General features: G+C 39.0%; 1 protein-coding gene across 1 annotated transcript in view; it reads right to left on the minus strand.

Annotated features, from left to right (window-relative positions):
- Positions 1 to 27,239, minus strand: part of LOC149806520 (uridine-cytidine kinase-like 1) — a 65,665-nt gene that overhangs the window by 14,284 nt on the left and 24,142 nt on the right. The window contains exons 7-11 of the mRNA XM_089954184.1: positions 23,635 to 23,696; positions 15,535 to 15,656; positions 14,702 to 14,795; positions 11,010 to 11,072; positions 2,741 to 2,863 (exon numbers count right to left, since the gene is read on the minus strand). Of these exons, the coding sequence (XP_089810310.1) occupies positions 2,741 to 2,863; positions 11,010 to 11,072; positions 14,702 to 14,795; positions 15,535 to 15,656; positions 23,635 to 23,696 (464 nt within the window). The remainder of the gene's footprint in view (positions 1 to 2,740; positions 2,864 to 11,009; positions 11,073 to 14,701; positions 14,796 to 15,534; positions 15,657 to 23,634; positions 23,697 to 27,239) is intronic.

Raw genomic sequence — 27,239 nt, forward strand, 5'->3', positions numbered from 1 at the left:
AAATAAAAATACAGCATAAAAATATTGATTAGAGAGAATGTTGGTATTGTGTTCTGGTGGCAACACGTTAAGAAATAAATACCAATCAAATAGGTCTGTCAAGTGACATTTGTGTTTCAATTTTATCTATTATTTTGGTTTTAGTGTAACCATCATAAAGGTGAACATTTCTTCTTGTATTCAGACATGAAGTGTGTTAACTAATGTCACAATGATGCCCACAAGTGTTTTCATGAGAACACAATTAAATGCAGACTGTTTTGATCTGTGACTTGAAGAAGTTTTTGTTGCATTGTACATTTGTTGCATTGTACAATATATTAAAAGTAGACCTGTTTTATATTATCACATTAACTGCATCTTTTGCACTATTGTGTCAAATCAAGTAAAAAGAAGTAGAAAAAAATGTTCAAACACCTGCAATTTTTACCTGTGTAAGGGCTAGCAGTCACAGTCCCTGTGTCAACAGTTGAGTCTATGCTCTTAAAATAAGTAACAGAAACAAGTGAAAAAGCAACAAGTTTTGTAAAATTCAACAAATAATTTATTTCCCTAGAATTCAAAGTGAAAATGATAAAAAAGAAATTATGGTCTTGTGAATAAAATCCCAAATAATCCGAGAATTACAGTCACAAGTCCTAATAATTTAAAGTCCTGAATAAAATTAGAAGTCAAAATTAAATCCAATGATGAAGGTGTTGATATGTTTGTTGTAACCTGTATAATGCTGATGTGTCAACAGTCTTTTGTTGAATCACAGTAATATAAATCCAGGTTTGAATTCACCATAAATTCCAGTGAATGTCTCTGTCCAAGAAATTTATCAGAACACTTTTGTATTTCCAGAGAACATAATCACTTGAAATCAATAGTTTGAAGAAATACATTCCAGCCCAAAATCAATTACTGGTCACAATATATAATACAAAACTTGATTGTGCTAGATCTTAAACCACCAATGAATTTTCCCTTCAGTGATTATATAGTCTTTTACCTGACCTCTGATCATGATTAGAATTTTCTATATAAAAAAACAATATTACCTAATGGAAAAAAACCTTCTAGAATGATCCTGATGTATACAAAATAAAAATGTTAGTTATTATTAGAAACCTATAAACTAAAAATACAATTTAGAACCTGGACTATGTCAGGTACACAAGGTGAATTCCAATAACCCAGACCAAGACCCAAATAAACATTTACTTCTATTAATAATGACCCTGCTATTAAGCACATAGCCACAGAGAATATTTCAGTTATGTATTAGTTATTTACAGAATAAAATATAAAAACATCAATTCAGGTCAAATAGAAAATAAACTTGATTTTGGACAAGGTTAAGTCCAACATAAAATGCTACATTACAAAAAACCATGTAATGAAAAAAAATGATATAAAAAAATAACTAACAAAAAATGCAAATTAAATACACATAACAAAACTCATTTTGACCAATGAAACACTCATTAAATATTATTTTGTAACTATCCTAATTAAAGTAATTACCAATAATCTGTGTTTTTTCCTACTCCTTTGCAATTGTGGTCAAGGCCAGCAAGGGAACCAAGGAAAAGCATGACAAGCTTACTACCATTGCCAAAGATTAGTTGTGGAGATGTGAAATCCAAAGTTTGTAATGAACCTAAAATTGCCCAATTGGCACTCAGACATTTGCTCAAAGAAACCACAAATTTTGCAATAACCTGATAAGAAACTGATTTTACGAATAAAACAATAAAAACTGGAGTTTTCGATATATTGCTTAAATAAATAAATGCAAATTAATTCTTTCTGAATCAACATTTACATTAGAATGAAACCAAATACACATGCAAACCAAGCATTGATGAAATACACAATGACTACACTGGTACATGTGACATGTATGGAAACTTTGTGAAGTAATATCCTAAAGGTAATTGATGCAGAAAAATGAACAATATTAGAAAATATATTTATTGCCAATTATTCCCAACAAAATTATAAAACAAGTATTCCACCATTTAATCCCCCATTCTCATTATTGATGACAGATGTACATCCTATCCCAATTTATCAATGGTATCCCAGTAACCCGCACCCTCACTTGTACTGTGGCCAATATTTTTGGACCCCACTGTGCACACGTTATTGAGGGAGACGTGTACGTGCATAACAATTAGCCCCCTTACCCCTCCCAAGGTGGTGGATACTATGAAACTGACCCCAAATTGTTGCCTAGGACCTAGGAAGAAAGACTTATTGAGATACAGTAAGGCTGTATACATGCATTTATGTATGACTGCTGATGCTGAACTTGTGGTTGTACAGTAACGCTGTACTTGTGTATAGTACATGTGTATATGCATTTATGTATGAATGCCATTGTAGAACTTGGGGGCTGTGAAGTAATGCTGTACATGTGTATATACATTTATGTATGAATGCTGATGCAGAATTTGGGGCTGTACATTAAGGCTGTACATGTGTATAGTACATCTGATTCTGCATTTATGTATGAATGCCATTGCTGAACTTGTGTTTGTAAAGTAAAGATGTACATGTGTGTATGTGTGTATGCATTTGTTTAATTGTTGATGATGACGGTGGCAGCATACAATTATATCTAATTTTGAAGAGGTGATCTAAAACTTAAAAAAAAAGAAAATGGAACAGATGAAAATGACTTTAAAAAATGTAAAAACCATGGATACCTTTTGTAGGGTACAAAAATTAGCAAAAGCCTTCGTGTTTTTACCTCAGGTTCCATTGTATCAAGGTTAGTCTGTACTAGGATCTTTCCCAAGCTGATGTGTTTACACACTTCACACAGGGCCTGCTCCATTGTCTCTCCAGCACGCAAAATGGATACACCACATATCTGAAAAGTACAGTGAATCAAGTCTCAGCTTCCATTAATACATGTATCACAATCCATGTTCCTTTTAGTTTTAATGTCACAATAGCTCTTGAATTTGACAGATTTCAAAATATAAAGAACGCCTTACTTAGGACTGTGAATTTCAAATAATAACAATGGACCCCATCTAGCATCATACAGCTGGGGCAGTTTTATCAGTTGTAATAATCCACATCTCAGTTCAAATGGATGTGGGATTTCCACAATGTCAGTTCAAATGGATGTGGGATTTCCACAATGTCAGTTCAAATGGATGTAGGACTTCCACAATGTCAGTTCTCTGTTTCTGTATGTTAAAGCATACTTTCATGGTACACCAGCATAATATACATACATGCCAACCAGTCTGGCAGATATTCAGTGGCATAAATTCTAGCAGTCAGTAGTTGTTAATTTTGTTCTCATCTGACAAATAAATAATTTGCTTAAAATTATAAATATTAAAACTCAAGATACTGTTATAATGACTAGCATTTTCAGATGACTATACTTTTATTTTCAATGTATAAAAAACTTGTATCTGTAATTTCAACCCAATAATGTTATTCAAAACAAAATGTCAACCAGATATAGTCACTTGCATTGGATTTTCAAACTTTGAAATGGTTTAAATTTTCACATGATACAGTCATTTTGATAAATTTTGGTGCTTGGGTACTCAAAGATGTATATGGCTTAAATCTTTTACTTATGGCACATTTCCCTATTTTCATAAAAACTAGGTTCCCTTTCTGTCCATGGCAGAGCACACCAGATGTCACAGTGACTCTGCATATGAAAGGTGAAGAGAAGTGGACCCTCTAGGGTCTGATCTCAATTCAGACTGGTTCTAGTTTACCATTGCTCTCAATCACTATTGCTGTATGGATAATCAACATCATGCATGTCAAACCACATACTTTGGTTTTCCTACTGCAGGATCCTTGAGCTAATCAAATGCCATACTGTGTCTGTGTAATCTGTAGTGTGATCCTTTCTGCTTTTACTTTCCATTTTGTCAACACTGAAAAGTGATCTTGACTCTGTGTTACCATATGAACTGGTTTCCTTCCTACTTCGACTTCTAAGATTGTTAGAAGTTCAAATGGATCCATTTCTGTGTGCTTTGTTTTTCATTTAATACCTTTACTTTGACTTGCAGAATACTTAAGTACAAACACTAGAGGCCTTTACTGATGGAGTATCAGGCTATCTTTGCCTTGATTTCCTCACTGTGACCGCTTTACTCGCATTGCTTTCATTTCTGGGATGATGTTTGAAACTTTGATGATTGGCGTTTCAGATGGGTTGGGAAATCTAGAAACCAAGGGGACTCTAAGCTGAATTTCACAACTCATAAATCGCTGTGTTGATACCATGACAGACAGAAAGTACTCATGGTGTTATACCATGACTGACAGAAAACACTGATGGTGTTATACCATGCTTGACAGAAAGTACTGATGTGTGTTATACCATGCTTGACAGAAAGTACTGATGTGTGTTATACCATGCTTTACAGAAAGTACTAAAGGTGTTATACCATGCTTGACAGAAAGTTGTTGTTGTTGTAGGGTTTAATTCCATTTTTCAGCACACGCTAGGCTATACATGGAGGCCAGTATGAATGGTGGAGGAAGAACCCAGGAAAGAACCACCAACCCACTTGACAGAAAGTACTGATGGTGTTATACCATGCTTGACAGAAAGTATTCATGGTGTTATACCATGCTTGACAGAAAGTACTGATGGTTCATCTTTATCGACAGTGGTTTCAGCAGAAGGTAATACACATGCATTAACAAATGACCTGGTGTTGTTGGCTGAGTTGACTCCCATTGATGTGTGTGATTTGGATTTTTAATTTAGCCTTAACAATTTTAGTCATATCACTACAATGTCTGTGGTGTGGCAGTTTATAGTCATATCTTGCACTGGGGCATCATGCCCCAACCAGTCACATTATCCTGACACCAGGCCAATCAGTAATAAGTAACATTTCCGATAATGTTTATTTTGGCATAACACTTCAAGAACCTGGTGAAATTGTTAAATTCAAATTCTAACGCAAACTCTTCTTCCAAATGAAAATAAACATTTTCCACACTATTTCTCGTACTTTAAAAAAAAATTATTTCCAGGTACAAGAAAAATACACGTACATGTATTTAAAATTTCAGAAACCATGCCACGATCATATTATATATTTGTGTTGCTCTGTGTTAAAACACTAAATCAAACCATAAATGTACATCTGTCTGTGTGTTTGTATGTATATATGTACATACATATACTGTATGCATGCAACAGTGTGTCCCCGTTGCAGCATGCTCCATTATAATGCAAATTTGGATATAACACTATCAGGGCATGGCTACTGAAATTTCATATGCATGTATTTTTTAATACATGAAAAAAAAATCTTCAAAGTACGAGAAATAATGTATAAAAAGTTTTGGAAAAGATACCATGTACAAATCCAAATATAAGACAATAATGGCATGCCTCCTGAAATTTCATGTACAATTATTTTTCATGAAAATGAGGAGAAAAAATTCCTTAAAGGTTCAACAAAAAAAGACATTGTGTACAAAGTCAAATATAACATGATCATGGCATGGCTCCTGAAATTTAAATTTTAACCAATTTCTTTTGGAAATATGAGTGAATGACTGGACCCTTTGAGGACTTTGATCTTAGTTTAATGTTGACAGTTGTTGTTGTTGTTGTTGTTGTTGTAGGGTTTAACGCCATTTTTCAGCACAAGATAGGCTATATGTGGCGGTCAGTATAAATGGTGGAGGAAGAACCCAGGAAACCCCCGGAAAGAACCACCGACCCACGAGAAGGTACTGGCAAGCTTTCTCACATAACCACATTAGCCGAATCCGATACTCGAACTCTCAGACAGAGGTGAGATGGCAGTGATCCATAATGGTGAGCGCTTTAGACCACTTGGCCACTCGGGGCCCCCTAATGTTGACAGATGTCATCTTATAATCTTGTTATTACTGATCCATGAAAAATAAGGCCATCAAGTCTTCTTTTTATAATGTCTTCAATGCATTCTGTGTGCAACCGTTGCTTAAACAATATCCAACATATGTTTGCTCTTTAAATTGTATGCACAACCAAGTACCAAATGATGCAGTGGTTGATTCTCGCCTGAATTTATAAATCAGTTTAAGTACATTGCTAAACATCAAAGTCAACTTGTTCCAAATGGGGGCAACAATTTATAAAACATGAAAAAACAAAAGCTGCCAACACATGCATGGTAACTTGGATATCTTATTAGATGCATTCAGCAGTGCAGTTCACAAGTGAATGTCATCCATTCCCTAAAAAAATGTCCCCATTGTTAATGAAAATTATTCTTGCTGTAATTGTTCAAATGAATAGGTATAAAAGTGTTAATTAGAAGACATTTACTGTGGATAACAGTACATGGAAACGTAAAGCTTTTACCATTACCTTTTAATGTTGATACTCAATTCATGCCATACATCAGATATGTATATACATATATATATACCAATATATGTACCAACGCAATGTTCTCTGAATAAAGTTAAATACTATACATGCAATTTCTGTTTTCACTACATGTGTATTTCTCATAAAAAATGCATTGATTTACCATGGTAACTGTGTCAATGAGGCATGTAATTTTGTACCCGCTTGATTTACCATGGTAACTGTGTCAACGAGGGAGGCATGTAGTCTTGTACCCGCTTGATTTAACATGGTAACTGTGTCAATGAGGGAGGCATGTAATTTTGTACCCGCTTGATTTAACATGGTAACTGTGTCAATGAGGGAGGCATGTAATTTTGTACCCGCTCTTTTACTTCAAAAGGTAAAAAACATTGCTGCTCAGATCATTCTCTGAGTTTGAAAACACCTCCTCTCTGCTCTGTAACCTTCACTGGCTACACCTACCCTCTGCTCTATAACCTTCAATGGCTACACCTTCCCATAGCACACCTCCCCTCTGCTCTATAACCTTCACTGGCTACACCTTCCCATAGCACACCTCCCCTCTGCTCTATAACTTTCACTGGCTACACCTCCCCTCTGCTCTGTAACCTTTACTGGCTACACATCCCCTAAGCACAACTCCCCTCTGCTCTATAACCTTCACTGGCTACACCTTCCCATAGCACACCTCCCCTCTGCTCTATAACCTTCACTGGCTACACCTCCCCATAGCACACCTCCCCTCTGCTCTATAACTTTCACTGGCTACACCTCCCCTCTGCTCTGTAACCTTTACTGGCTACACATCCCCTAAGCACAACTCCCCTCTGCTCTATAACCTTCACTGGCTACACCTCCCCATAGCACACCTCCCCTCTGCTCTATAACCTTCACTGGCTACACCTCCCCATAGCACACCTCCCCTCTGCTCTATAACCTTCACTGGCTACACCTCCCCATAGCACACCTCCCCTCTGCTCTATAACTTTCACTGGCTACACCTCCCCTCTGCTCTGTAACCTTTACTGGCTACACATCCCCTAAGCACAACTCCCCTCTGCTCTATAACCTTCACTGGCTACACCTCCCCATAGCACACCTCCCCTCTGCTCTATAACCTTCACTGGCTACACCTTCCCATAGCACACCTCCCCTCTGCTCTATAACCTTCACTGGCTACACCTCCCCATAGCACACCTCCCCTCTGCTCTATAACTTTCACTGGCTACACCTCCCCTCTGCTCTATAATCTTCACTGGCTACACCTTCCCATAGCACACCTCCCCTCTGCTCTATAACCTTCACTGGCTACACCTCCCCACAGCACACCTCCCCTCTGCTCTATAACCTTCACTGGCTACACCTCCCCATAGCACACCTCCCCTCTGCTCTATAACTTTCACTGGCTACACATCCCCATAGCACAACTCCCCTCTGCTCTGTAACCTTTACTGGCTACACATCCCCTAAGCACAACTCCCCTCTGCTCTATAACCTTCACTGGCTACACCTTCCCATAGCACACCTCCCCTCTGCTCTATAACCTTCACTGGCTACACCTCCCCATAGCACACCTCCCCTCTGCTCTATAACTTTCACTGGCTACACCTCCCCTCTGCTCTGTAACCTTTACTGGCTACACATCCCCTAAGCACACCTCCCCTCTGCTCTGTAACTTTCACTGGCTACACCTCCCCTCTGCTCTATAACCTTCACTGGCTACACCTCCCCTAAGCACACCTCCCCTCTGCTCTATAACTTTCACTGGCTACACCTCCCCTCTGCTCTATAACTTTCACTGGCTACACCTCCCCTCGGCTCTGTAACCTTTACTGGCTACACCTCTCCTCTGCTCTATAACCTTCACTGGCTACACATCCCCTAAGCACACTTCCCTCCCTTTGCTCTATAACATTCATTGGCTACTCATTCAATTTTGTTGAATGGCTCCAGTCCAATATACCTATATGGCCTCACCCATGATTACACATTATTTAGACACTTTTGCTGACACTCACTTTCTCATTGCTCACATTGTTAAAACTCATATGGGCCAAGTGCTTTTGCATACCAGGGCCCAGCTACATGGAACAAGTTGCCAATAGATCTTAGACACAAGGACACTGTGATCTCATTCATTGCTGCTCTTAAAACTCACCTATTCTGACTACAAGAACAGACTTAACGTTCACTTCCTTAGTTACTGTCAGCATGTTATTGTTTTGTAATTGGTGCTTGTTTTTGTAACCTTGTCTATATATGTGTTTATGTGTTATCTAATATTGCAATGTGCTTAGAGCTTCTGAAAATTAGGTACCATACCAAGTCCACATTATTATTATTATTATTATTACACACCCCTCCATTTTTCTGTGCCTGCATCATTTTCTTCAGCTAACTGACATGGTTCATTATAACATGGTGCAGTACATAAAATGGTCAGGTTTATGGACCATGACCATCATGTTATAATGGGGTCATACTGCATAGGGTTTTATGGACCATGACCATCATGTTATAACGGGGTCATACTGAATAGGGTTTTATGGACCATGACCATCATGTTATAACGGGGTCATACTGCATAGGGTTTTATGGACCATGACCATCATGTTATAACAGGGTCATACTGCATAGGGTTTTATGGACCATGACCATCATGTTATAACGGGGTCATACTGCATAGGGTTTTATGGACCATGACCATCATGTTATAACGGAGTCATACTGCATAGGGTTTTATGGACCATGACCATCATGTTATAACGGGGTCATACTGCACAGGGTTCTATGGACCATGACCATCATGTTATAACAGGGTCATATTGCATAGGGTTTTATGGACCATGACCATCATGTTATAAACAGGTCATACTGCATAGGGTTTTATGGACCATGACCATCATGTTATAATGGGGTCATACTGCATAGGGTTTTATGGACCATGACCATCATGTTATAATGGGGTCATTCTGCATAGGGTTTTATGGACCATGACCATCATGTTATAACGGGGTCATACTGAATAGGGTTTAATGGCAGATAAGCATAATATCACTGATTAAACAAAGTTCTAAAACTGTCAAGATCAGTGTTTCCCCTAGGGGTGCATAACTGAGAGTCAAAGATCCCATTAGTCTAAGAACTGGGGGTCATACTGAGTAAAAACAGACCTTATTTCAGAAATATACAGATTGTGGTCAAATTAAAAATTGGGAAGTCTCTCATGCACAATGAGGCTAAAGGGAAATAAAGACTTAGATGAAAGAGTAGCAAAACAAACAAAGGAAGATAAACAATTTTAAACAAACAAACATGTAGAAGAACAAGAAAATTATCAACTGTAAAAAGTCAATAAAAAGATCTTTAAAATAAGATAAAGGTAAAATCTTTAAAATACGAAAGAAACTCATAAAGGCCTTCCTCTTTATTTCCTACTTGATTTGATCCCTGAAAAGGAAAGGAATCAGTTTTAGACATGTTGCAAGCCACTGGAGCTCTGAGTATCATCAGTTTAGGTGACACGTAAAGCTAACATCTAACACATTGTTGAAAGGACAGTACTACAGGGGTCTCAGAAATGCTTAATCATGCATATCTGGATGCAAATGTTTTATCTGGGACGAAGATAATCACTTAGGTGGGAGTCCTCCTTACACAGGTAAGAGGTGGCAGAAAAATTCAAAGACTTACCTGTCCTGCATTAAGACCTGCTGAGTGGGAAAATGTGTTGGTCAATTAGCTGTACTGATATTTACAATGACAGAATTCAGTTGCTTAAAGAATCCCTCATGAGCATGTTGCCATTACAAGAGTACATTAAAAGAACATGATGCAACTCCAACTTGCTGCAGGGTGGGAAAATGGGATGATATTGACAAAGATTGAATTTTGAAGCAAAATACCCAGAGATGTATATGTGGTCATTTATAAGAATACATCAAAAGAATATGATGCAATAGCTGGGCGGCAAGTTCAAAGACTGACTGCTGAGTGGGAAAATGTGCTGATATTGACAGTGATTGAATTCAAAGGCAGGAAGACCCAGAGATCTACACATGGTTTTTTGTAAGAGTACATCAAATAGACACTTTAGTTTTCATTATTGTGTTCATTTCTGAGTGTAGCTGAATAAGTTGTCCATGCAACCTCGAAATCAAGACATGTTCAGACTTTGACAAAGTGCCATTTGCAAATTGGGGTTGGGGTTAAACGGCAAACTGATGAAGATTGTAATGATATTCAAAAGAGTGCTGAAGTTGCTAGAACTGATAGTTCAAATGGAACAGTAGCCAAGTGTAAGAAAGTGTGTGATGCCTGGCTTAGTGTTTGGAATAAGACCTTTCCTTTGACCAAATTCAGTCACACTCTGATGGGCAAATAGGCTATATGTCAGTGTTACAAAAAATGTGGAAATTAAAATCAGTGGCAACCAATAGTTCTTCTAATCTGAAAAGTTCACATTTTCTGAGAGGGGACTGCAACCTTTGCTACTGAGATTCCTATTTTTACCAAAATGGGAGTTCTGGACTCCTAGTTTTAAAATCACAGCGAGACCTCTGTGATATCAGTCAAAATTGTGTTTTGTCCAGAATAGTTTCTTTAAGCTAAAATTAAATAGAACAACCTATAATGGAATATGACTTACTTTCTTGGCATCAAGACGCTTTCCTTCGTAAGAAACTCCCTGAGATGTCTCAACTAAAACTTTCTGCATGAAGAAAATAAAAAAATTAGCATAACAGAAAAAACCACATGCAATATCACAGCGTTAACATAAGGGTTGCACTACTACTGGTATGCTTTTACCAGCAAGGATGGAAAAGTTGGTAAAAGACCAAATCATGTACAAATGTTACTCAACCAATCTCATCAATTCATGGTTGATTACATGCACTGAGTGGAGAAAAATATGTTGTAAACAACATTTTAAAGTAAGAAAATGAAATGAATAAGTTTCTGACCAGTAAAGAATCTGCCTTCATAATGAACAGCATCACATTTTAACACCACAACAGCTCATTCCAAACACCATAACTCAGCTCATTCCAAACACCATAACTCAGCTCATTCCAAACACCATAACACAGCTCATTCCAAACACCATAACTCAGCTCATTCCAAACACCATAACACAGCTCATTCCAAACACCATAACTCAGCTCATTCCAAACACCATAACACAGCTCATTCCAAACACCATAACACAGCTCATTCCAAACACCATAACACAGCTCATTCCAAACACCATAACTCAGCTCATTCCAAACACCATAACACAGCTCATTCCAAACACCATAACTCAGCTCATTCCAAACACCATAACACAGCTCATTCCAAACACCATCGCAAATGTTATAGTATCTGTAACTCAGTAAATTTTCGGGTCCTTGTCATTAAATGCAGCTAACAGTACCTACTTCATTTTAAATACTTAGTGTGAAATGAATTAGGTACTTTACATTTACTGATGATTACCAGAAAATTTACTGAGTTATATATAGGCTAAAATTCATGATGCAATGGGGAACTAAATAAAGTATCATTCCATTATGACAATATATGGATAGGATTGCAAATGTATGGTGCTATGTGGAATGAACTATAGTGTAATTCTATTACAACAATATGATAAAATTCATGGTGCTATGTGAAATGAACTAGAGTAATTCCATTACAACAATACACGGATAGGATTGCAAATTTATGGTGTACATACTGTTGCTGTCTATTGATTAGGTAGTATTGCTTTCCTGGGGGGGGGGTATTTAAAAAAAAAAGAGTGATGATAGAAACAACCTTTACCTTGGAACATTTCTTGACTTCTATTACATAGCACTGATACATACGTTTTTGACTACAAAAGATATCTTTTAAGGTAAATCATCTATCACATAATATTTGGGCACTGCTTTCTACATTGTATAATTTCCTTAATGTAGGTGCTGAATTTATTATAAAACAGAAAAATGAAGAGATATTTCCTAAACCAGATTCTTACCCTATGACACATTCACTTACAGTTTCAAACTGATATTATGAGAAAACTAATGCAGGCAAGGTAATTAAAATCTTCAGAAAATATATTTAAAAAGTACTTTCACTGACTATGTTCTTAAAACATGCATAGGTATTTACATAATGACAGTTGTAATTTCAAAACATAACCTGGTTTGTTCATCATGAAATGATAACAAATGATACTTTCTAGAAATCTGACAGTGACAGCAAATGACACCCTGCAGATGAACTATCCCTCTGGACTTTTAACATCAAAATGCAGCTTCCAGTTTTTGTATATAACACTTTGAGCTTTAAAAAGCAACAGATTATCATATTGTATCTCAAAACACTCTGTACCAGCCGAGACTATGAATGTTTTGCATACCAGTACAGCACTAAGCGCTGGGTTACAGAACCTGGATCTGAATTCAGTTTTATTTTTATTAACAATACTGAACAATCTCTCACATCCAGTATTAGAATGGTAATGAACCAATATTCCATTCATAACCTTACAAAGGAGAAGAAATTTATATCTTCCAGTTATTGGGTCTTTTAGCTGGTAAATAAGTTGAAAAAAAATCAACTCTGTCCACATGAAGTACATTGTCAGGTAGAGTGCCAACTTGATATTTCAGGAGTTCTCCTAATTTATCAGCAGCCTTTCCTGCAGCAAGGTTCATCAAATGACAGAGACAACTTGATATGTACAATGTTGGAGACATTTGTCAAAATAAAGAACGCAACTCCTTTATGAATTCCAGTCATACCTGACGCAGTATCAGCTGAAAACCCCATACAGTTCTGCCAACTTACGTTTATTCAAAGCATTATCAAGCAAATAAAAAAAATGTTTTCTCCAGTGGAATCTACTGTTAATTCTGGTAATGAAAGAAGTGCACTTGACTTTGCCCGACTGGGTACAACGTTTTGTCATCATAATGACTACTCCGGTCTGACGCAATACTAAACGGCCCAATTTTCACAGCTTCTGCAATTTTAAGTGAAGTATCTTCTGCTAAACACCTAACAAGATTAGAATATTAGATGATTTTGTTCTTGCACATGCATATTTCTGCAATTTTGGAATCATGAAACATTCGTTTGAACAGAGGATCAATGTAGTCTTCTAGTAGTCCGTGTTCTATCAAGAAATCTGTACATAACGCCTCTGCATTTATAAAATTCATGTCCATAATTTAGTTCTGCTGTAAAAAGAAGTTACCTTAGTATTGGAGTTAATAAAATGAGCTAATTCTAGATTTTTTACTACCATGACCAATATCACAATCATTTCCACACAGCCTGCAAAGGGCATGAAGCTGTCCTAGAATGGAATGCTTTATTGTGTAATTCATGTATTCATCTCTGAATTGGTTTTACATCTTTTCTAATCCATCTGTGAAATTATTTGAAAAACATTTTGCTCTAACACATGCATCAACTAGAATAAATCTGACTTGACGTTTAGCGCCAAATACCTACAGACTGGTTCTCTACCAGATATGAATTAGAAAAAAAGAATCTGCGAGCAAAGATTAAAAGTTAGAAAACCAGTCTGTTCTCTCCTAACTAAGCCATACAGCTGCTAGAAATAGAAAACGAGGTCAAAAGTGTGAAAGTAAAAATCAGCATGTTTCTAGAAAATAAGGCAGCTTCTATAAACAGAACATAATACTGTTAGGATAGTGCATGCAAGTCTACAGATAAGTGTACTCTTATCTCATAGTTATAAGCCATTTTTTCTAGAATAGTCTGTGGGATTAATGGGATGTTAATATAAATGAGAAAACAAATTATTATGGTTTTTTTTAGGGAGATATACCTAAAATGCATAATCCAAATGCAATTACATGTAAGGCGTAATTTAGTGAAAAAAAAGCATAATGATTATGCCAAAAGTATAATGGTTGGCTTGTATGTAAATGCAACGATTCCCAGTAAACTTGCCATGTGGAACCCAAATTGTTGATGGATGGAAAACGTGACCCCACAGGGCTTCATCAAGCAGGAGACTAATTATTTGTACAAAATTGGCAGGTATACTTCTTTGATATTCATTATCAGTGTTACAAGAGTTTCTTTCCATAGACATCATACAAGAGTTAAAAATAAAAAATGCCAACAAAATACATATGACCACAACTACATACTCTTAAAAGCCTAAAAAGTGTATGCCTGTGTGAAATGTTCTGTACTTTCATTATGTTATTTGAAATAACCCTCGCATGCACTAACAAACTGAAGACAAATATAGAAAGATTTCTGTCCATGAAAAACGCCTAATTAACATCCATTTATTTGTTTTGCTTGATGAGGAAAAATGTATGTCCTTACCTTGTGCGGCAACATAGATATAGCATATTCAAACAAAAGGCGCATCAATCTTTTGGAGTAAAATATGAACTCATCACGTGGGGTATCCTTGTTCCTGAGGAGAAAAAAAATTTCAATTGTCTTAGAAAGGAATCTTTCTGAACCAAGGCAACTTTCTTGTCTGAAGTAGTTACTGCATTATGTAAATATTATAAACCTTTACATGCAAATATGTTTTAACAGAGTCGGCAGAAAGAATGAGTCTCATATGGCGTAGGGATATACTTAGGCTATTTGCCAAGACGCATTCATAAGCCATATCAAACAATCCAGTCACTTGTTAAATCTCTTACAACGTTGGACTCTAAATTAAGGAACAGAAATTATAACAGAGGTTACAAATTTAGCACAAGTTTACAAGTTTATTTTACAAATACCTCCTACCACTGTGAATACTTAACACCACCAGATTAAAATTCCTAATTCTATTTCATACTTTTTATCTATATCCTGAAAGGCTCAATCAAATCCTAGGTTTTGTTATTCTGCTTGCTTAATTTTTTCTTAAAATTATGACTTTTGTAAATATTTAAACTTTTAACTGAAACATTTCTTCTATAAACATATACTTATTTTTTGTTACTGAATTTGTCAAAAACATGCCGTTTGCATTAAATATCTTATATTTTTATGCAAATTATACAAAAGCATGACAATATAGTGACTACAATATCATTTTATCCATGGCAATGAATTAAGTAAATTTTCAACTTTATCAGACGTGTGAAAATTTGACCAGATTCTTAAGCTGCAGGTCTACCGTTTGATGTACATGATCAATTACAAAGCCCTACCTGATGAATGTATGAAGACCATGGACCTGGGGTGTCTGCTCCAGGACATGTAATGTATGAGGCGCAGAGAAACACTGACCATTTCCTGAGTTTAATAACTTGGACCGCAGCTTGAACCCTCTCTGTAATAACAGATAAAGAATTCATCACTTCACTGTTAATTTGTGGTTTTAGGATTACTATTTTTTGTGGCATACAAGGTTGCACAATTTCATAATTGCAAAACACTACAAATTTAATGTCCCAATATTTTTTCTAAGGAGACAATCAGTAACTGTTTCCTTCAGCCATGAAAATAAATGAATCCACAGTATTGTTTCTCAAAATTCTATTTCTGATTACAAATACATGAAAGAAAACTTTGAAGTAAATTATATTTCTCAAAGAATACTTACCCAATCTTGTTATGTTAGGTAAATATCAGTCTGCTACCACACCATACTGAGAGACGAAAATAGTCTTTTCCTATTACCAATAGACAAGGGGCAATAACTCTTGCAAATTACCTCCCCTTGACACTGCCAGTTGTAGCTAGTTTTTAGCCACGCCGGATACTAAAAAGGATGCTTGCATCACAGCACGGTTGGGAGGTTTTTAATAATGTGTTACTGGGTAAGTATTCTCGGAGAAACATAATTTACTTAAAAATTTGCTTTCTCCTTTGAATACATTCCCCAATCACATTAAGTTAAGAAAGAGATGGTAACCCAGATCTGCCATGATGCTGGAATGTGTCCAATATCACTGGGTGGTAGCCTTTGATAGAGATTGTGGCTAACTGTTTCTGCTCAAAGAGCCAGACAAAAAAGTCAGCCAGTTGAGGAACTGAGGCATGCAGAAGAACAACAATGTTGGTATGGCACCAGTCCCTGGAAACACCATTTTCTCTCATAAGCCTTTAGAGTGGAGGCCCTTCTTGCTTTTGAGATTCTCTCCACAACAATCAAAGGTTTGAATTGTTTGTCTTGCAAGGCTGTCCTGATAAGAGCTAAGCATGTAGAAAAGAGGATGGTCTGGGGAGGGAACAACCACCCATGACCATGGCTGCTCAAGAAGATTCAGGTTGTAAAGAATGAGTAGATCAGTGACCCAGGACATGTCCCATCTGAGGCAATCAGATTCATCTTGCCATTCTGACCCCATAATTTCTGGATTATTTTCAGTACTGACAGTGCATCCATGGCACAAGCTTTTGGCTCTGGAACTGGAGAGATGTAAGTGGGTAGCTTGTGATTCGACCTCATCACAAAGGTCAATCATTGGACACCCCTACATTGTGCCAATCTGAGTGAAGATCGACTGAATAGAGTGTTGGCCAAGAAATCAAGTCTACTGGGACTGCGCTGATTTAAATGCTCATATGGAGATTGTCACACCAATGTAGAAACCGCCAAATCAGAACACACAGAACGGGTGATTTGCTGCCTCCCTGTTTGAGAAGATTTTAACATAGCTTTAACAATTTTTCAGTCATATCGCTATGATGTCTGCAGTGTGGCAGTTTATGGTGATGTCTAGCACTGGGGCATCATGCCGCAGACATGTAGCATGATGTCCCACCCAGTCACATTATCCTGACACCAGGCCAACCAGTCCTAACACTAACTTCTTAATGCTGAGTGTCAAGCGAGGCAGCTGTTAGTACCATTTTTCTAAGTCTTTGGTATGACTCAGCCAGAGATCGAACCCATGAACTCCCCTATCTGAGGCAGACACTCTAACCAACAGAACCGGTTTGAGAAGATAGGTCACTACCAGTTGTCTGACCTAATGAGGACAGATTTTGCCTCAGAGTCGATCTTTTCAGAAATGAAAGGTGTTGATGGTAGCCTTCATTTCAAGTATGTTGATGTGTGAAGGCCATTCCACTTGCTCCCGTATGCTGCTGATGGTAATGAAGGTCGGCAAAAGGTGGGAACCACAACTGCGCGCACTGGAGTCGGTACCTTCCGCTATTTCCACTTGGGGCATCTCCAGTGGAATTCCAATTGTCAGCTAACCTGGGTTGCCCCATTGACACAGGAATGATCAAATCTTGGGTGTGTTTGATTGATGGGACTTGAAAAGGGGTGTAATTGTACTTGCAATGTCCACATAAAAAGACAGCCAAGTGGGATCAAGTTCACTGCCGCAATGAATAAACTGAGGAGTTGCATAAACTCTGCTCCTGAAGTCCAAGTATTGTTGAAAATACTGAACAAGGTTGATGATTGCAATTACACAAGCATGAAGAAGTCGTACTAGATTCTGGTCTGCTTAAAACTGGGAAACATTCCCCCAATGAGTCAGAAATGCAAGCAAAGAACTAGTTGGACTGTCTTCTCAAAAGGTCTACCATGATGGATGGTCGGTGATGGATGTATGGTTATTGATGGGTGGATGGCCAGTAACTGTGCAGTGGAATAAGGAGGTGGATTCAAAAGATCCGATAAGAACCCCAAGCGCCTGACTTACATGCCTGATGGCTATGCTTGGACATGCAGGGAGATTTATACCCACTGGGCTGCCTAAAATTACAGAACTTACCATCGAGTCAGTTTTGCCATCAACTAACTGTTGGTTGTCTTCCTTGACCTGTTTCATCTTTCCTTTGATTCAAAGCCAAATGGACTATTGCTTTGAACATGCATGTCATGCATTTAGTAAACACTTCCCCTGAAATGACACAAGAAAGAACAAAGCATACATTAGCAAATAAGTATGTCACTAACTTGGGTTTCAAGGGTTGTCATTGCCGGGGGTGGATGTGGGAGATAAGCACCCACTTCCCTTGGAAATCTCCCAATGGCTTGCGTCTGATAGAGCCTCTGACAACCCAATCCAGCTCCAGGCTTTCACGAGTGGCGGAACCTGTTTAAACTGACTGGAGAAGGGATGACAGGCGAGCTTCTGGCGCCTCAAAACCAGATGCTTCGGGCAGATGGGGCTCATTAACCTTGGGTGGTCGCCCATCTAGGAGAAGGTAAACTCCGATTTCAAACCTTTGCTGCCTTGTGACTATACCCTCTCATGGGAAAGGCTAAGGGAGTAAACCCCAACAGAAAATCCGGAGACTGAGTCCCTAAGGCGACTTGGCATTGATTTCAGTGTCATCTCAGCAACTCCTGCTACGCAGCTGGTTCCATGACGTATCGGCATGTCCTTTCCCTTGGATCCATCAGCTGCGTGGAGAGGGGGGATCATCTGCATGGGCAACAGTTGATTCTCCATATCACCCTGCCCAGGCTTGCACCCTGGAAAGGACACTCCAGCTTCGCTCCACAGCGTCGACACAAAACAGGAAGCAGCAGTTTACCGGTCATAAGTCACCACTCGATTGGCATAGAGCCAGACGCCAGGGGTTGCTTCTGATGGTGAGAGAGACCAACGTGTTTCAGTGGACAGCTACCGCCCGCCTCAAACTGGGCAGCCCCCAGCCAATAAGGTGCCGTCCCACCACAGTTCACATGCCTTGCTGGGTGCGTAAGGCTTAAGGTACGCGAGTACCTGACAAGCGGACTGCAACTACTGCACCAAGAAATAACAAAATAAAAAAGAAGACTTCAATCCTCAAGCTAGGTACCTGGAATGTCCGGACCATGCTGACTGGGCTTTTAGATGATCTCCAGACAATCAGTGATGTTCGTAAGACTTCAGTCATCAGCAACGAACTCGCAAGGCTAAAGGTCGACATTACCTCACTACAGGAGACACGACTACCAGATTCTTGGTCCCTCAGAGAAAAGAACTACACATTCTTCTGGCAAGGAAAGAGTGCAGATGAAGCCAGAGAGTTTGGTGTTGGATTCGCTGTCAGGAACACTCTGCTGGGGATGATAGAACCCTGCCAACAAGGAAATGGAAGACTGCTATCCCTCCGCCTCCACACAACAAACGGGCCTGTCAACCTGATCAGCGTTTACGCTCCCCACACTAAGATCCTCCACAGATACCAAGGATGAGTTTTATGATGAGTTAAACTCACTCATTGACAAAATTCCCAAGGAAGAGAACTTGATTTTGCTGGGCGACTTCAATGCTAGGGTGGGTGCCAATCATGACTCTTGGCCCTCCTGTCTTGACAAGTTTGGTGTTGGGAAGATGAATGAGAATGGGCAGTGCCTTCTAGAGATGTACTATAACCATGAACTCAGCATCACCAATTCATTCTTTCAGACAAAGCCACAGCACAAAGTGTCTTGGAGGCATCCCTGGTCTAAACACTGGCACCAGCTGGACTTGATCATTACAAGACGGTCAGCCATGAAGGGTGTGCTTCTTACCCGTACCTTCCACAGTGCTGACTGCGACACCGACCACTCGCTGGTGTGCTGCAAAATGAAGCTTCAGCCAAAGAAGATCCACCACTCTAGGCAAGAGGATCAACCACGCATTGATGTGAGCAAGACATCATATCCAGACAAGGCTGAGGAATTCACCTATGCTCTTTCCAAGACGTTTGACTCAGAACCCCCCAATGGCAGTGCCAAAGAAAGATGGGATCACATCAGAGAGACTGTATACAGCACAGCCACACTAATCTTTGGTAAGAAGCAATCAAAGAACAATGACTGGTTTGAGGCTAACTCTGCCACACTCATGCCAGCCACAGAAAAGCGTCACAGTGCTCACCTGTAATACAAGCGATCCCCCTGCCAGAAGACACTACAGGCATACAGGTCTACCAGAAGCAAAGTGCAGAGATTAGCACAGCAGTGTGCCAATGAATACTGGCTTCAGCTCTGTCAGAGTATCCAGTCAGCTGCAGATATTGGAAAAATCAGAGGCATGTACGAAGGCATAAAGAAAGCAATGGGTCCCACGAAGAAACTGACAGCACCACTGAAGTCTGCCACAGGCGATACCATCCACAACAAGGGCAAGCAGATGAAGTGCTGGGTGGAATACTACTCCGAACTGTACTCCAAGGAGAACCACGTGACCAATGATGCCCTCAACACCATTGAAAACCTCACTCTCATGTCCGAACTGGACGAGAAACCTACTGTAGACGAACTAAAGAAGGCCTTAGAGAAACTGTCCCTAGGTAAACCCCCAGGGAAGGATGGCATCACAGCAGAACTCATCAAGTGCGGATGTAGCATGCTGCTCACACACCTGCACGACCTCCTCTGTCAGTGCTGGCACGAGGGTGCAGTGCCTCAGGACATGAGTGACACTAACATCATAACCCTGTACAAGAACAAGGGCGACAGAAGCGACTGCAGCAACTACAGGGGCATATCACTTCTCAGCATCGTGGGTAAAGTTTTCGCATGCGTCATCCTGAACAGACTGCAGATGCTTGCTGATAGAGTTTACCCAGAGTCGCAGTGCAGGTTCCACGCAGAGAGGTCCACAATCAACATGATCTTCTCTGTCAGGCAACTGCAGGAAAAATGCAGAGAACAACACAGACCCCTCTTCCTGGTCTTTACAGACCTCACCAAGGCATTCGATCTGGTCAGCAGAGACGGACTCTTCACAATCCTGGCGAAAATTGGTTGCCCTCCAAAGCTGCTAAGCATGATCCAGTCCTTCCACAATGACATGAAAGGCACAGTGCAGTACGATGGCTCAACATCCGACCCCTTTGACATCCGCAGGAGTTAAACAGGGCTGTGTCCTTGCCCCCACGCTCTTCAGCATCTTCTTCACAGTCCTCCTAAAGCACGCCTTTGGGACGTCCACAGAAGGGATTTACCTGCACACACGATCAGACGGCAGACTGTTCAACCTGGCACGACTGAAGGCAATGAGCAAAGTACGTGAAATAACCATCAGGGACATGCTCTTCGCAGACGATGCTGCTCTAGCCACCCACACAGAAGCTGAGCTTCAGCGCCTGATGGCCCACTCTGCTAAAGCATGCGATGAGTTTGGGTTAACCATAAGCCTAAAGAAAACAAACATGATGGTTCAGGACGCGGACCCCCCAAGCATCATCATCAACAACTACAAACTTGCGGTGGTGAGTCAGTTCATGTACCTTGGCTCTACCATCACTAACAACCTCTCACTCGATGCTGAAGTCAACAAACTGATCGGAAAGGCATCAACAACTCTCTCCAGCTTGTCCCAGAGAGTGGAACAACAGCATGCTGACCATAAACACTAAGATCACCATGTACCATGCATGCGTGCTAAGCACTCTCATGTACGCCAGTGAAACCTGGACTCTGTATGCCTCACAAGAGAAAAGACTGAGCGCCTTTCACATGCGATGCCTCCAACGCATACTCGGGATCACCTGGAGTGATCGAGTAACAAACAACGAGGTGCTCGAGCGTGCCAAGATTCCCAGCATGATCACACTCCTCTGCCAATGCCGCATCAGATGGCTGGGCCATGTATGTCAGATGGATGACAGACAGATCCCCAAAGACATTCTTTATTTCGAACTCGCCTCTGGCAAAAGGTCGATTGGACGGCCACATCTCCGCTTCAAGGATGTCTGTAAGCATGACATGAAAGCCCTTGATATCGATGTCAACACCTGGGAAGAGCTCGCTCTAGACAGATCAAGCTGGCAACATGCTCTGATCACTGGTCTGAAAGCCGGAGAGGACAAGCAATGCTTGCTAGCTGATAAAATACGATTGCAGAGGAAGAAGAAGCAGCTCCAACCAACACCTGACGCAACCTTCAAGTGCAGCAGGGACTGCCACTCCCGCATTGGACTACTTAGCCACAGCAAACGCTGCACAACCACCAACCAGGACATCTCTCATGGGCACAGTTCCATTGTCTCTCGAGACTAACAGATGCCAACAACAACAATGTGACTAACTAGCTAATATGGTAGTCCAGACTTCCTCTGACCATGTATTACAGATGCTGCATATCATAGACGGTGAATACTTAGCATAAACAAAACAGAGTCATCGTAGACTTCCTTGCTCTGAAGTTGCATATAGAGCATTTAAGTAACATTCTGCTGAAATGGTGTAAGAAGAGAAAGCCTCATTTGCTATAATCTAGGAAATCTTCACATAGAAACATACCTCAGTTGCTATAATCAAGGCTAATTTCAGTGACAGAAACAGGCCTCAGTTGCTACAATCTGGGAAATCTGCACATAGAAACATGCATCAGTTGCTATAATCATGGAAAATTTCAGTGACAGAAACAGGCCTCATTTGATTTAATCTAGGAAAATTTCACATGGACGGTTAAGAGAATACATTATAAAAACAACCCAGAAATAACAGATCACACAAATGACCCAGAAATTATAGTATTGGGTCAAAAAGACAATTAAGTTTTAATATACAATTACACACAATGTATTAACAGATCTGTATTACATTGAAAATTTGCACACAATCTGTTATGATATCTGTATTACAATGAAGACTGCACATCAGGTACTAGGGACCCCGGGTAACCAAGAGGTTTTGCCTATACAGATCACTCATGCATGTCATCTGTCTGACTACATGAACTTAAATCTTGGCTCAACCATGTGGGTATGTAAGGCAGTTTGTCAGTAGCTTCTTATGGCTTAGTGGTTCTACCCAGGGTCTTCCTGGTTTTTTCCTCCACTAAATGTACTGGCTGTCATGTATAGCCTATAATGTGCAGAAGAATGGTGTCAAACCCCACAAAACCAAAATGGAACATGAGAGTATTATGACAACTGGAATTACAATGTAAACTTTCTTTACAAGCCAATATAGGATACAACAAACTTGTCTCAATCTGAGGAGGTAAGTTGCTGTGAGCTGGCAAGTGTAATGGAAGGTAGGACTGAGTGAGAGAGTATAGATGAAATCCAAAGACAGACTCATTTACTGTTGAATGAATTTACACTCCGACTCGTTAAGTTTCATCCGCACAAGCTGGTGATCCCAAATACTGTAGCCTATATGCATAAATACAAGACACGATAAAAGGATTTAAATTACTTAAGCTGCCTTAATACACACTTTTGTGGCTACTATATAAATAAATCCATGTAGATTATTTTAATATTTAAGGAAAATCCAGAAAAACTGACATTTTATATTACAGCTATTGAAGGAAAAGTAACCTAGAGTCTTAACAAAAACTTGGTTGGCAAAAAACACCACTATATACATTGTATGACTACTCACACTGACTATTCTTATAAAAACTCACCTCCTGTAGCTGTTTATGCACGTGCATGACAATTAAGTTGATTGCAACCTGATTTTCACCACCTGATAAGAAGAAGAAAAAAAACTGAAAGACACCAGAAAACATAACATTATCCAATCATTCAATCAGTAAATCACATGTACATACAGTTAAGTCTTTTTAACATGTTATATATATGTTGTTTCCATGAATGTATTTAATAAGTACAACACATAGGCCTCAATCAACAGATCTGACTGATTCACAAATTGCCTAAGATTAAAATAAATGCATCATTTTTATTGTCAGTGCCATAACACCGAACAACATGAATATACATGGTAACCAGAATCTGAGGACCAGATAGTGTATCCATGGTAACCAGAATCTGAGGACCAGATAGTATATTGGCAATAAGCATTCTTTGCAGTTCTGCTGTCCCAGGTCTCCTTTAACGGTTTATTCAGCCCAGGAGTTTTTCAATGAATTTTCCTGGACTTCTAAAACTATTTCCATATATGGTTTTCTCTTATTGACTCACAAAAAAGATCCAAACACACAGATTGCACTCTAAGTGAGTATTTGAGGTACTGAAATCAATGCAATCCCCACTGTACAGAGAAAACTGGAGGGGAGTAACAGGACAGTTTTATGGCAAAATTCTTGTTTTATAATTGCACTGGAATAACTGTCAATAAATAACTTTTTCTAATGATTCAAAGAGAAGCTGTTGGCTTTTGGTATAAATTACCATGATTTTCAAGATACCCAACTTTGAAAGATCAGTAACATTACTCCAAGAGGTTTCAACAATCAACACATGTATGTGAAACATTGTTTATTTTGTCACTGCTTTTTGCTGTTGTTGATTCACAACAAAACAAGATTCTTTTTTCAAAAACTATTGACATTTATTTAATGAAACAACTGTTAATATGAAAACTGTTTTTCTATTAGAAAAGTATTGATGCCATGATTTCTCTGCAAGTAACAGTGAAATTTCTTCTCATCCTTGAGGAAATGTGAGTGCCAATTCAGGAATTGTATGTTCATTACAAGCTCTGAAACTCAATTTCCCAGTATGAATTGTTTCTGTTTGTCTATTTGTTTATACATATATCAAATATTTTCCTTTGCATGAGTACCTCTAGATAGATTAGTTCTCCAGCTGTGTCAACTCTTTTAACAACAGTCATAATTATTATCCTTATCAACACCAACTTCATGTTTGTTTGTTTTTTCTCCAATGAATTGTTCAAGCAAATATTAACACTTTATAAACACTTCAATTTATTCAATAGGAGACAAAAGTCACAATCATATCTAGTTGAATCACTGTCAATCAAAAACTCAAGAAAGTGACGTCTTATTGATGCTGCTTTAACCAGTGTTTCCTTTTACCCTCATCTGCGCTTCAGAGACCCCCACATTTTTAATCTGGCCCCCAGTTTTGATACCAAAGTTTGTTTTTTGCTCAGTCTGACCACCAGTTTTCACAAGGAAATTTTTTACTCCTGTCTTGCAACCGTAGGGGAAGCACTGGTTACCATAATGGTCATGTCAATTTAGTCTGTCAGCAGGCACTGTATTTCAGTTGATGCGCCTTTGGGACTTGTAACTCACTGCCTCGGTGTGTCTTTCAGAAGGTCACTTAGCTGTCACTTCCTCAGCATGGTATTGTCCATTATGTGTTAAAGTGCCATCAAAATTAACAAAATAATATAACCAGCACTTCAAGCTGCACAGTAAACAATGACTTTCCAAAAGCAGGCAACCAAAACAGACCATCTCACACCATCAAAATTTCACAGGATAAGAACATTTACAATTAACATAAAAAGCTGAGTTAATTCCATGGTTCATCATAGTAAATTTCGAAACTGAGTTAATTATATGGTTCACTATGGTAAATTCCCACACCAAGTTACTTCCATGGCTTATCATGGCGAATTCAAAACAGAGTTAATTTCATGGCTCATCATAGTAAATTCCCACATTGAGTTAATTCCATGACTCATCATGGTAAAGTCCCATCACTGAATTAATTCCATGGCTCATAATGGAAAATTCCCACAATGAGTTAATTCCATGGCTCATCATGGTAAATTCAAAACAGTATATTCCATACCTCATTAAGGTAAATTCACACATTGAGCTAATTCCATGGGTCATGGTAAATTCCCACACTGAGTATATTCCATAGCTCATCATGGTAAATTCCCACATTGAGCTAATTCAAGGAGTCATGGTAAACTCTCACACTGAGTATATTCCATAGCTCATCATGGTAAATTCCCACATTGAGCTAATTCAAGGAGTCATGGTAAACTCCCACACTGAGTATATTCCATAGCTCATCATGGTAAATTCCCCCACTGAGCTAATTCAAGGAGTCATGGTAAATTCCTCCACTGTTCACTATATATCATTTTATCCTGAAAGCCGTCTATCATCAATTTACCAAAGCACAACTTTTAATGTGGCCCCCCAAGTCAACATACCAACATGCCATGCCAATAATGCAGCAGGTCTTAGTACTTTGCATACTATGTGAGTTTCTTCAAAAGTCTTTTGAACCAAGAACTCACAATGTATGCATGCAATAATTTTCTTGCATCACTAATCCTCTAATTAGCTTCCCCCTCCATTTTCGATACCAACAGCAGGTCAAAAATTCTTTGTATACACTTTCTTCTTTATTAAGACATTCATAAATCCCATTATTGTGTATGTTGTTTCTTCGGCACATACTGAAAGCCTCATGGAAATCAATTCTTTCATATACTGAAAGCCTTGTGAAAATCAATTATTTCATATACTGAAAGCCTTGTGAAAATCAATTATTTCATATACCGAAAGCCTTGTGAAATTCAATTATTTCATACACTGAAAGCCTCATGGAAATCAATTCTTTCATATACTGAAAGCCTTGTGAAAATCAATTATTTCATATACTGAAAGCCTTGTGAAAATCAATTACTGAAAGATTTATATCTTGTGAAAATAATGCTTCTGACCAATAATCCACTGTTGGAACAGTACACACATTATAGTATAGAATGCAAGGTTAATAAGAATTAAATATAACTCTGGCCTACCCAAGCATGTGAAGAATGGATTCAGCAGGGGAAACCGTAAGCTATTTCAATGGGCAGGAAGGTAATTTCCAGTAACATGGACCGCATAGATTGTGATGAGGTACGCAGGAAGTCCTGTTCATCCACTACATCTGATTCCACCTCCAACCATCTTGACATTGTCTTACCACTGGATCCAGATGGTCTTGGACAAGAAAGTGAGCTCGACAATACACAACTCTTTCTCACTTTAAACCACGTCACTGCACAAGTCACCTGGATATCCTTGTCCCCAAAGTCCTGTGTCAACAGTCAATCAATGAAGTGGCAAGTACAAGTATACTGGCAGCTGTAGATGCAAACCTGCACATAGGCGGCTCAGGCCATATGGTCATTCTTCAATGACATCTAGCAGCAGTGGAGTTCGGTAGCCTCCTGAGTGATTGAGCATCCCTTTTCAGGATTCGCATGGCTCACCTCAATAGCATAAGGAAGCTAGAAAAGGTGCCCTAAAATTTGTCTGTTCCATCTTTCCCTTGCCAGCTAACC

The sequence above is a fragment of the Sinohyriopsis cumingii genome, chromosome 1 (genome assembly GCF_028554795.1).
Source record: "Sinohyriopsis cumingii isolate HCF-2022 chromosome 1, ASM2855479v2, whole genome shotgun sequence".
Taxonomy (NCBI): Eukaryota; Metazoa; Mollusca; class Bivalvia; order Unionida; family Unionidae; genus Sinohyriopsis; species Sinohyriopsis cumingii.